Source organism: Dendrobates tinctorius, unplaced genomic scaffold (assembly GCF_039654945.1).
Source record: "Dendrobates tinctorius isolate UK_male_01 unplaced genomic scaffold, ASM3965494v1 ptg000026l, whole genome shotgun sequence".
Lineage (NCBI taxonomy): Eukaryota > Metazoa > Chordata > Amphibia > Anura > Dendrobatidae > Dendrobates > Dendrobates tinctorius.
Window position 1 is genome coordinate 20,558,082 of NW_027361694.1, and position 12,386 is coordinate 20,570,467.

Consider the following 12,386-nt stretch of genomic DNA (forward strand, 5'->3'; position numbering starts at 1 on the left):
TTTTTATGCCTTTTTTCCCCCAATCTTTAGAATGGGTGAAACCCACTGAAAGAATTGACATGTTGCAGAGTCACAAATCTCATTCCTCATTTGTCAAAGCAAAAACGTGACCTGTGAGCATACCCTAAGTTTGTAGGGTTCGATGCCACCTGTGCTATACACTTTTTCATATATAAAAAACAGGAACAGTGGATTTCAGATGCGCTGCTGATTCCTTCCTCAGGACAGCCACATGAAGGAGGCATTACGGACTTTGAAACGCGTTGACAATTAACCATCTTGTCTTCAGATCTTGAAATCAGCATCGCATCCAGTGTTCCTGTCTTTTATATATGAATCAATTCCTGTGGATATTGCATCAGTTGTCGCTATATAGTGCTTGTGTCACACAGAACCTCTAAAGCTGTGCCTATCACCACTATCTTCTGTCTCATACTTGGGTAAGACCCTATTGCGCTTTGCATATTTTTGTCAATACATTTTTTATACACATGTCAATTTCTGACAGCAAGATATAAGTGACCCTGTGAGTGTCTACTCTTGTTATCATCACCCCCATCAGTGTGGTTGTCTGGGGACGATTAGTTATTTGTACTGTACACAGCAATGCTGACGTGTTGCAGTATATATAATACAAGCAGTCAGACGCTTGCAGGTTCAGGTCCTCTATTTGGACTAAAATGTAAACTGGAAGGTATTAAAGTATTTAAAAAAAATTTCCCCATTCAAAAATGAAGAATCTTAAAAATATTCATAAAAGTCCCATTTATACCAATATACAGTGGCTTGAGAAGGTATTCACCCCCCCTTGGCATTTTCCATGTTTTGCTACCTCACAACCTGGAATTTCACTATATTTTTTTGAAGGTTTGCGTCAGTGCATGTAAAGAACATGCCTACAACTGTGAACATTTGGTTTTCATTTCATTTTATTGTGAAACAAACAACAAATAGGACAAAATAACTGAAAACTTCAGTTTGCATAACTATGAACCCCCCCTAAAGTCAGTACAGTAGAGTCTCCTTTTGTGGAAATTACAGCTGAAATTCGCTTTGGATAAGTCTCTATGAGCTTTCCACATCTTGCCGCTATGATTTTTGCCCATTCCTCAAGGCAAAGCTGCTCCAGCTCCTTCAAGTTAGATGGTTTCCTCTTTTGAACAGCAACCTCAAAGTCTGACCACAGATTCTCAACTGGATTAAGGTCTAGGATTTGACTAGGTCATTCCAAAACATTTACATGTTTCCCCTTAAACCACTCAAGTTTTGCTTTAGCAGTATGCTTTGGATTGTTGTCTTGTTAGAAGGTGACCCTCCATCCCAGTCTCAAATCACTGACTGAGTGAAACAGGTTTTGCTCAAGAATATCCCTGTATTTTTCACCATCCATTTTCCCCTCGACTCGGACCATTTTCCCTGTTCCTGCCACCACCACCATGTTTCACTGTGGGGATAATGTTCTCAGGGTGATGAGCTGTGTTGGTTTTGCGCCGGACATAGCGTTTACCTTTGTGAGCAAAAAGTTCAATTTTGCTCTCATCTGACCACAGCACCTACCTCCATACTTTTAGGGAGTCTCCCACATGTCTTTTGATAAACTCAAAGCAAGCCCTGCAATTTATATATGTAAGTAAACTCTTTTTCCTTCCCACGATTCCATAAAAGCCATCTCTATTGAGATTGCATGGCTCCTTATCCCCATCCTTGCATGCATGGCTCCTGATCCCTATCCTTGTATACGTGACCCCCATGAGAAAAGCATAAAAAAGCAGCATCTGCGGCCGGGTGATCACGTGTCCCCATTCATTAAGGGAATGAATTTTCACCTCTGTCCATGCCTATGGAAGTGGAGAGTGGTGAATATTCATTACCTTAATGAGCGAGCACCCGTGATAACCTGACAGCTGCTGGAAGCCGGCGGCTGCGGCTGTAGCTTTGTGCGCTATAAGAGAAATTAATATTCATTGCCAATGCAGTGAATATTAATTTCTCTTTAGCAGTGGGCACAGGCTTTAGCCGCAGCGGCCGGCTCCTGCCTCCTGCTCCGACGCTCCCCCTCCTTGGCTGTTTTTTGGGACAATGACTGGTGTAAAAGCCTAGTGGGGCGTTTTCAGTGCAAAAAAAGCATGGCTTATACACTAGTATAGACAGTAGTTAAAAACGGGTGAATACTTTCGCAAGCCACTGTATATTGAAATATGGCTTGTAAAATCATGCCACCAGATCATTTTTACGGCACAATAAATACTGTAAAAACAAAAACACAGGGATGGAATTGTTTGTTTTTTAATCTCAGATGGATTTTTTTCCTGTTTTTCCGTACATTATATAGTAAAATGAATGGTGTCTCTAAAAGCTACAATATAAAAAAGAATAAAAAAGAAATGCAATAATGATGTTCACACCTTGTGTAATGAACCGTTAAAAATACACACTTTATTGACCAAACGTATCATAAAACCATATAAAAACAACAGCACAATCTGATGACCATGTTCACACCATGCATATAGTGACCAATATCAGATCACCATGAGTAGATCATGGATAAATGGAAAATATCCAATCTCTTGAGGATGGGCTTAGATCAGACAATGTGGACATTATACCAGGGCTGTGGAGTCGATAAGCCAAACCTGCGACTCCGACTCCTCAATTTCCCTTCCACCGACTCCACGACTACGACTTCAACATATATTGCTTATATTTAAGTGAAAAATTTAGTGTAGTACAATGTGAACATCAGACATTTAATCATTTTTATGATACAATAATCAAGATATTTAGATAGAACATAATATATATTTATTGGAATACAACTTTAGAACACAAAAAACTGTAATAAATTGTAAGTATGTAATACACTATGTAATATCGATTACATATACATATATATATATATATGTATATATATATATATATATATAACACTATGTAATAAACTATGTAAGTGGCAAAAAACAGTTTTCAACAAAAACACACTAAATAACATTTGTGCAGTCTATGAATTTGTTCTAAGAAATAGAATTGCCTCCATCAGATCCTCCTTTATAGATGACGTAAAATCTGACCTAATAATTTTAAGCCCAGAGAACAACCTCTCTACACTAACTTGGGTTGGAGGCAAAGCCGTAACCACATGGGCAACATCTCCAGCAATTTCCAAGTATAAAGGAATTGCCTCATGCACAGTCATTTTTGATGAACGGTTGAATTTTTCTTTTTCTTTGAGAGCAAGTGAAACATTTTGCTGAAATATGGTCAATCTGCTTGCTATAGGAGACGGAGTGAAATCTTTTTCCTTGCAGCAACGCTTTGCCTGCTCCATGTCATACAAATACTTGTCAAAGTCAAACTCCTCATCTGATGAGGATGAAGATATGGCAGCAGTAGCACTGTCAGGACCCGAGTCCTCTTGCGCCTGGCAGTCCTCCTGTAAGCCACTCTTCCTAACTGCTCCCTCAGTCAGAGCTTCTTTTCCTTTAGTAAGCTGTTGATCATCAAGCAGTATATGATGACTTGGGTCCACATAAACAGCTGCCAGAAAAATTTTATTTTCCAATAGCTGTGTCTCTCTCTGTTTCATTGAAGCAGCAATGCCATCTGCGATTAAATCTCCTCTTTGGGATAGGCAAAATAGCAAGTTCTTCCACTCATTTATGAAAATGCCAGGAGTTAAATCCTCAGCTTGTAATTTTTTAGTCACGGTAAATAGGTGATTAAGCAATTCCTTCAATTCAGCCACCTGTGTCCATTGACCTTCATTTAGGGTTACCTGAGGGTTCGCCATATCTATAAGAAACGGATGTGGTGAATACAGTCTATTTATTCCAACTATCAGTTGATGTTGATGTGTTACTGAAGACGAGCAATCCCTGTCCTGGGCGTCCTTTTGGGCAGCTATGAGGTGTACCTGACTGTTGCTAAAAAAAAAAAAAAAAAAAGGAGTGTTAAGCCCCCCGTTACACACGGCGATATCGCTAGCAATATCACTGTAAAGTCACCGATTTTGTGGCGTAGCAGCGATATTGCTAGCGATATCGCTACATGTGATACTTACCTCCGATCGGCTCCCCCGCTGGTTATCGCTGGTCGCGCGAGAAAGTCCTGGATCATTTCTCGTCGTCAGCTTCCTGCGGCGCTTCCTGCGTGGACGCGGGCGGGAGGAAGTCAGGATCGCCGCGTCTGACAGGTAAGTAGCGACCCCCGACCCCTGCGATGTCGCTGGTGAGATCTGCCTGTGTGGCAGCTCACTAGCGACCACATAGCGATGCACCAGCGATCCATATCGTTGTCGGGATCGCTGGTGCATCGCTATGTGTAACGGTACCCTAAGGCTGGGGTCACACTGGCGAGGAATACGGGAGAGTGAGAGGCGCAAAAAGCACGCATTAGACACGGACAAATGATTCTCTATGGGGTCCCTCCCAACAGCCGTATATTTCTCATCTGTATTCTACGCTCCGTGCCATGCTGCGATTGTCAGCGTACTATGGCCGTAGTACGCCAATGCAAGTCTATGGGTGCTCAAAAAATACGGATTACACACGGAACACACGTGTGACTTGCGAGAAATACGCACCAGGTGTCTTTTAGCAATGCCGGCAATTCAGTGCGCTATACAGTAAACTCACACTGACAGGTTTAATAAAGAAAAAAAGAATAGATATAGACACATAGAATACATACACATATATATATATATATATATATATATATGCATTCTATGTGTCTATATCTATTTGGTTTATGTTAGAAAACCTGTCATAGGGCTCCATTATATGTCCATTTTGCAAGCCTGCGAGAAAATCTCGCCATACGGATGCCATACGGATTACAAACGGATGCTTACATGCGCAAAATATGCGACCACACCTTGATTACGGATGACATACGGAGCACTGTTTAGGGGTCTGTCATCCGTATTGCGCATGTAAAATACTGACCGTATTTTGCGCAGGTTAGTGTGACTCCAGCCTTAGTCTGTGTGCTATCCGGCTATCATTCTTTTTGGTACAGATATGATATGGATAGACAGATATGGATAAATGGCTATATAGATAGAGCAGATTTCTAATCTGCTATTGAAAACATCTATGAGCTCAAAAACCTTTCAGGAGATGCGATTTTTTAAAACACTGATCTGCTTTTGCAGCTGAAAAACATATCCTCAAAAAACGCAGCAAAAATGCTATGTGTGAATGTAGCCTTAGATCAGGAATAGAACAGCCATTTATAGGACATTTCATAACTTTCCCAAATTCCTATGAAAAAATATTCAGCACATTCTGCATTGAACTACTGTGCCCAATTTATTGTATATTTTAAGAGTCGGACCATTTTATACCGACTCCGACTCCACCAAAATGAGCTCCGACTCCGACTCCACAGCCCTGCATTATACTGGTAATACATATTCTATAAGCTCAGTGGGGCCATGTGCGGTATAGTTAAGACTGATAATACAGTTTGTCCATGGTCAAAAAACATATATGGAAGTGCCAAGTCTTATAACCGTATCAGGCACCCTATGTAAATACAGCTTCATCAGGGAGTAGTCTGAGTTCAGTGTGTCAGAAGCGATATATATATATATATATATATATATATGCACACTGTATATGTGTATGTGTGTGTGTGTGTGTGTGTGTGTGTGTGCGTATATATACACACACACATATAGTTGATTAGTAACATTGATTACTGGTGGCCATCTCCAGTGCTCATAATGAGCGGAAGCAGTGGAGGATGGTATTAAATACTTCAATAACTACAATAAACCCGCAAAAAAGCAAGCCTCTACATACATCTGTGTGGACTAAGAAGTGAAAACGTTATGGTTCTTGGAAGAAGAGAAGGAAAAAATAAAACCACTAAAGCGACAATTGGCTGCATCATTGTAGAATTAAGTTTGAAAATCTAAAATAAAGAAAAAAAAAAATCACAAAATTTCAGTCATGCGCCCCTGCTAAAGAGATGGAGAATCGGTGTGTGTGTGGCGAGGACTCACAAGACTGCAGTCAGTCCGTGTCTGGACTCCGCCTTTAAACTTCAGTTTAGTAAAAGTGCATGAAACTGTAATACGGTTACTCCATTGTGGCCACATTATGGTGGTCTTAGGAGCAGTCTCATATTCTAACTGGCACATCTCCATTCTTTGTTTTATTAAAAAAATTACTAATAATTATTTTTTGTGGTTTTTAAGCAATCCCTGCATGTGTTACGGCTGTCGGACATGCAGCCGTGGGGACGCAAACATATTTTTTGAGCATGCTGAAGACACTTGGTTAGCACCCGAGCATGCTCAGATAACACCTTATCACTAGTCACCACCTGATTGATATGTAATGAGGAGCACATGTTATCTTATATCTGTCAGAATGTTAGCTGAATTGCAAGCTTTAGCTGAGATTGAGATGACACGTTATTTTTCTGAGCAGTATACGGTACATGTGAATATTGAATACTTTATCCATTGAGTAGGGAATGTTTGTCGTGTCTTAAGATCTCGTCAGTGGTGGTCTGTGTGCTGGGAGCCCACTTATCTTCAGACTGGTCTCTACGACATACCCATCCAACTACATGTCTGTACAATCTGATCAGGCTCACACCACACTGACATCCTCATAGAACTAACAATAACTTTTTAATTTTCCCTTTTCAGCTCCAATACTTGCCCCTCTGATACAAAATGTAGAACCAAAGCTAAGTGCATCAATAACGAGAGGTAAGATAATGATTAACATGTGGATTCTGGTCATTAGTACACGGGTAGTTTCTACCTTATGTTGTAGACACATTCAGACCACAGTGAAAAAATCCAGATGTGGCATTAGCCCAATGAACGTTCATTACTCCATGAATATCCTATCACAAAAAAATGAAGTTTCATAGTACGTTCGTTCTTATACCAAGTAGGTGAGCGACTGCATAGGTGCTACATCTGTGGCTGGTCTGTGGCCCCCGAGACACTAATTCAATCACTTATCCAGTTATATAGGGGACTTAGCACCTGTAACAATCATACCTGTTGTATGGATTTTAAAGGTTTAGTTTCTCAGAAAAATATAATTTATTTCGTATGTAATTGAGGGTGCTCTGGTGAACCCTAGGTGTGGCCAAGGGCTCCATGCACCGTTACACCCGCTCAGTCTGTATGCTGAGCATATTGTCATAACTTGATAGATAGAGCTCAAGTGACCGCTGCCTAAATTCAGTCAATGGCTCTGCACAGTCACTATAGGAGCCCAGCCATGCTCGCTTAAGGTACTGTCACACATATGACGCGGTCAGGATCGCTGGTGCATCGCTAAGTGGTCGCTAGTGAGCTGCCACACAGGCAGATCTCATCAGCGACATCGATGGGGATGGGGGTCGCTACTTACCTGTCACAGTAGGCGATCCTGCGTCCTCCCGCCCGGCTCCACGCTCGTCGCTCGTCTCGCCACAGGAAGCCCAGCAGGAAGCTGACGACGAGAAACAGTCCAGGACGTTCTCGCGCGATCAGCAATAACCAGCGGGGGAGCGGGTCGTAGGTAAGTATCAGACACAGCGATGTCGCTAGCAATATCGCTATAACGTCACAAGTTATAGCGATATTGCTAGCGATATCGCCTAGTGTGACAGGCCCTTTAGTGTCGTTGAGGGTGCTGATTGCTGCGACCACCGCTCAGTGTGATACTGCTTGCAGGAACTATCAATGATAGGCGGCAATAACACTGAGTGAGGCTGTGAGTGCGCTATCAATGAAGATATGACCGTGCGCAGTATACAGATATGAGGGGGTACAACTATGCTCTTATCTCTTTGCCACACATAGGGTGCACTGAAGTCCCTTTATTTGCATACAAGCCACTAAAATCTATACTGCATGCATGTTTTTATTATAGGGGCTAAGTTCCTAAAATATCTGCATAAGTATTTTAAAAGCATTTGGGGGTGAAGACTCTTTAATATTTATTTCCATGGAATAAATGTTCGATCCCTTTTCTGTTGTATTTACTTATCACTCAGCTGTCAATGAAACTGAGAATGGTATTCATCAAGGGAAATCAGGACGAGATCGTGGGGTCTCCGGGAATGCTGGAGAAAACATTATGAAATGAGGGGCAGGAATTTCCTTGCAGGTTTCCAGAGTAAGCCATACAGATTAAAAATCCCCATCACAATCCAGCATATATACAGGGAGTAGGGTTCGTTAAGCGTTAGTGCATTCACCATACAATTCTCTGAATATAGCCAGACATAGTATATCGTTGCCATTTATTGTGGACTATAGTACGTGTTCTACTTTCCCTATGTGCGCCATGTCAGAGCTGGCACATACACTGGAGCCTATTCAGGAGCTTTCTGAGGAGAAAGGTAACCCTGGTCTTATAAGAGCATGGTCTGTTGGGTGTCTCCTCTTATATATTATTTGGCATGTTCTCATTGTCTTGTACCTATAAAGTTGAGTTTGAGTGATTTGGTTTAAAGGGAGTGTCCAGGACTGTGATTGTGATGATCTATCTTCGGACTGGTGGGGTTCTGACACTCGGTCCCCTATCTAGCTGTGTGTTGAGCCATAACAGCATGGCTCTGTACTCTGAGTAGTCACTGTCCCCAGAGAATGGCCACTACAGTTAGTGAAGCTGCTGCTCCTCACTATGTATATTCCATCTACCCTGGAGCTAATAACAGCCGATCATAGGGATGCCGAGTGGTGGAGCTACACTTATCTGATATTGATGACCTGACCTGTTACCTGATTCATGCTGTCCAAACTGTGTGCAGCATGACTTGAGCCCAGCTGCACGATTGTAGCCATGTTTTTCTGTCTCTGAAACGTTCCAGTGTTTCAGAGAAGATTTACTTTGCCCGGCCGAGGACGACGCTAGACTTGGTCTCTGGTTATGGTCCTTGGCTGGTTCTTCTCAGCACGGCTACAGGTGATTGATTGGTTTCTCCTGTATGAACACACCTGTTAATCACCTAGACGGGCACTGGGAGAAGTGGGCTGGAAGCAGGACCAGACTAGTCTTGTGTCCGGGTATCGTCGGATATTTAAATTTATTTTATCTGAGATAACAAATATACCTGGCTACAATCGTGCAGCAAGGCTTTGATTCATGCTGCCCGCGGTTTGGGCAGCATGAATAAAGCCACAAGTTCCTTTTAAGGCAATTTGTGACAGAAAAAAATCCGGGTTAATGTTCACACCCATGGCCTGTAGATGGCAGGAACGATTTGCATCTCCACTCTGAAAATCCCTGAGGTTGCACGTTGGTTTATGAGTTGTTATCACTTTAGTGGCCTCATCAGACGTTGTCCTGACTTATTTGTGGATGTCGCATGGGTTGAACCATAATTGCTTCTTGTGGATTTGCATGAATGTGTTTGGTGAAGACTTTTGTACCTAGACAAAGATACAAACCTCTTCTTGTTATTTAAGAGTTAAATTGGGCCCTGCCTACTACATGTTATAAGAGAAGAGTTTGTACAAAGCAGAATGTCATCCAGAGTTCTCCTGTCATTACAGACTTGGACAGTGAAGGAGTAGCAAGCACCAGCAAACAGCAGCTGATAAAAGCCCTGAAGAAGAACCCCTCATTATCCCGAGAGCTGCGGAAAGTGCTGGAGCAGGGGCTGCTGGAGAAACTAGAGACCTTGGGAGTTAAACCGGTAAACGCTTGCTGGATTTCACATGACAACGGCTGATTTCTGGTAGAACAAACTCGTTATATTCTGACGTTTTTGTAAGTTAGGACTGAAGCACCGTGTCCTTTGTAGGGTGTGCAGGGGATCTCGAGTGAACATTTTAATAAAGCTTTGGTCGCAGTGGAAACTTTAAGAGAAGAAAAGGAGAAATTAGTGCCAGAAATTCCGCAATTTCGACAAAGTCTTATCAAACTTGTAAACCAAAAGGTGGAGGAACGAGCATCAACAACATCATTGAAACTTAACCCCAGCTCTCTGTTCAGTACTGATGGTAAGGCATCCCCGGTACCAGAGCTTTATACTTCTACGTCCTATGTGGTATAATGTACTATTTCCTAATGTTTTCTATGGATTGCCTTACCTCTACACACTCATATAGAAATGCTCCCGTCAGCCTGTCACCAGACGCTCTCTTTCATCCCTTGTCTGTTGCACCATAGTGACTGCTGTAAGTGGCAGCCTTCATTCTGCTGATGGCTCCAGGCTTACATAGTGATTACAGTAATCATGTCTGTCTGTAATCTTGTTCAAAGCTTTTCCTAGATTGTACTGCCTCTGTAAAAATCCCTGGTTAGATCGTACATGGAGTACTGTGTATAGTTTTGGGCACTGGTGCTCAGGAAGGACATAATGGAACTAGAGCGAGTACAAAGGAGGGCAACAACATTAATAACGGGGATGGGGAACTACAATACCCAGAGAGATTAGCAAAATTAGGATTATTTAGTCTAGAAAAAAGACGACTGAGGGGCGATCTAATAGCCATGTATAAGTATATAAGGGGACAATACAAATATCTCTCCGAGGATCTGTTTATACCAAGGAATGTGACGGTCACAAGGGGGCATTCTCTGCGTCTGGAGGAGAGAAGGTTTTTCCACCAACATAGATGAGGATTCTTTACTGTTAGGGCAGTGAGAATCTGGAATTCCCTGACTGAGGAGGAGGTGATGGCGAACTCAGTCGAGGGGTTCAAGAGAGGCCTGGATGTCGTCTGGAGCGTAATATTGTATCTTACAGTTATTAGGTTCTCTAGACGGACGTAGATCTGGGGATATATTCTGACGGAATATAGACTGAACTGGATGGACAAATGTCTTTTTTCGGCCTTGATAACTATGTTACTATGTAATATTTTACTTTTTCTCTTTCAGTTTTTTCCACATTTAAGTCATCTACTTTGGGAAGTGTGTCCTCTGCTTCGCTACCTAGACCGGTGAAATACAAAAAATCAATACTGAAGTCTTCACAGGAAGAATTACATGTTAAAAGAAGATATCCCACCCCAGTAGTTAGTTCCACCCCAAAGTAAGACATTAAACAGGAAGGTGGAAATGTGCGGCGTGTGCCTTGTGCTATATAGGTTTTAGATGATGACTAGTGGAAAATCATGCCCTCGAAAAGCTCGGATCTGGTAATACACTCTTGTTGTTGTTGTTGTTTTATGTTGCTACTTGGTTTTGAAGTAATTCAGATACATTTTGGGTCTTGTTCAAGTTATAGGACAGCTATTAGAATAACTGAAAAATTAGAATGAGCCATCTCGCCCTGTACCTATCAGGACACCAGGAACCTGACATGTTTTATGTGTTGTTTTGCAGTCATCTGTTCAGAAGCTTCTCTAGCTAACACCACGTTTTTAAGGAATCTACACGTTTTTTAGAATTTGCAGGACCTCTAGTCGCGTGAAGAAATTCATCTGCATTCTTGCAATTAAAGAGGTTGTGTAGCTGGGCAATCCTATCTTAGCAGACACACATTTACTTATTATTGGGACATAAATGTTATTTATAGGCGTTGTCTACTATCTGGACAACCCCTCTTTAAATAAACTGGTCCCCCTTGTAAAATAAGAATAACATATACTCACTTCCCGGACTGACACTTTTCCAATGTTACTGGCATCAGGTCTCCTGGGGTTCGGTTGACATTGTTAGGCCACATGAGCCCTGCAGCCAATCAGTGGTGACTATTGAGCTGCTGAGCTCTCACTTCTTGGTCAAGCAGAAGAAGTAAGAGCGCAGCAGCCCAATAGCCACCACTGATTGGCTGCAGGGCTCATGTGGCCTAACAATGTCATGGGAGACTCAGCACCAACAACACTGGACCAGCCCTAGTGCAGGAGGTGAGAATGTGCTATTTATGTTTTACAAGAGGGACTGTTTAATTTTAAAAGGGGTTGTTCAGGTAGGGGACAGTCCCTTTCATTTGAATGGGCACCATGTAAATGTACATTTTGTGGCCGTCACTTCTGATTCCTGAAGTTCTTAGAAAACGCTGCTTTAGGTAAAGGTTCTCTCGACCAACTGAGTGACTTTTGTAGCAGCTGTCAGCAAGGTTTGTCTGCTTTTAATAAATGATGCCATGTAGTAGATAAATTATTCCTTCGGTCAGTGACAGAACCTGTAAGCCTGTGACACTGCTTTATGCGATCACTGTGCAGAATGATACATTGCATCTTCCTGACCTCAGAGCTGCACTCACAGTATGTACAACTGTTTGTTGAATATTAGATAATAAAATTAAATCTCATTTATGTTTTTCAAGAATTAATCTGGTATCCTCAAAGGGAGCTATTGTGAGAAAGCCATCAAGTATCGCGTAAGTATTTTATTAGATGTGCATATATGCCGTTCATTCATGTTCGGTATGTTAGATAAACCATTCACCAGGCTGCTGCATGACACATG

At 41.9% G+C, this 12,386-nt stretch overlaps 1 protein-coding gene across 4 annotated transcripts in view; it reads left to right on the forward strand.

Annotated features, from left to right (window-relative positions):
* Positions 1–12,386, forward strand: part of DZIP1 (DAZ interacting zinc finger protein 1) — a 107,635-nt gene that overhangs the window by 69,821 nt on the left and 25,428 nt on the right. For 2 of the 4 annotated variants that reach the window (XM_073569573.1, XM_073569576.1), the window contains exons 10-15: positions 6,665–6,727; positions 8,314–8,361; positions 9,518–9,660; positions 9,769–9,967; positions 10,851–11,004; positions 12,244–12,297. In XM_073569573.1, coding sequence (XP_073425674.1) covers positions 6,665–6,727; positions 8,314–8,361; positions 9,518–9,660; positions 9,769–9,967; positions 10,851–11,004; positions 12,244–12,297 — 661 coding nt within the window. The remainder of the gene's footprint in view (positions 1–6,664; positions 6,728–8,313; positions 8,362–9,517; positions 9,661–9,768; positions 9,968–10,850; positions 11,005–12,243; positions 12,298–12,386) is intronic. The other 2 variants (XM_073569574.1, XM_073569575.1) reach the window with 2 other exon arrangements.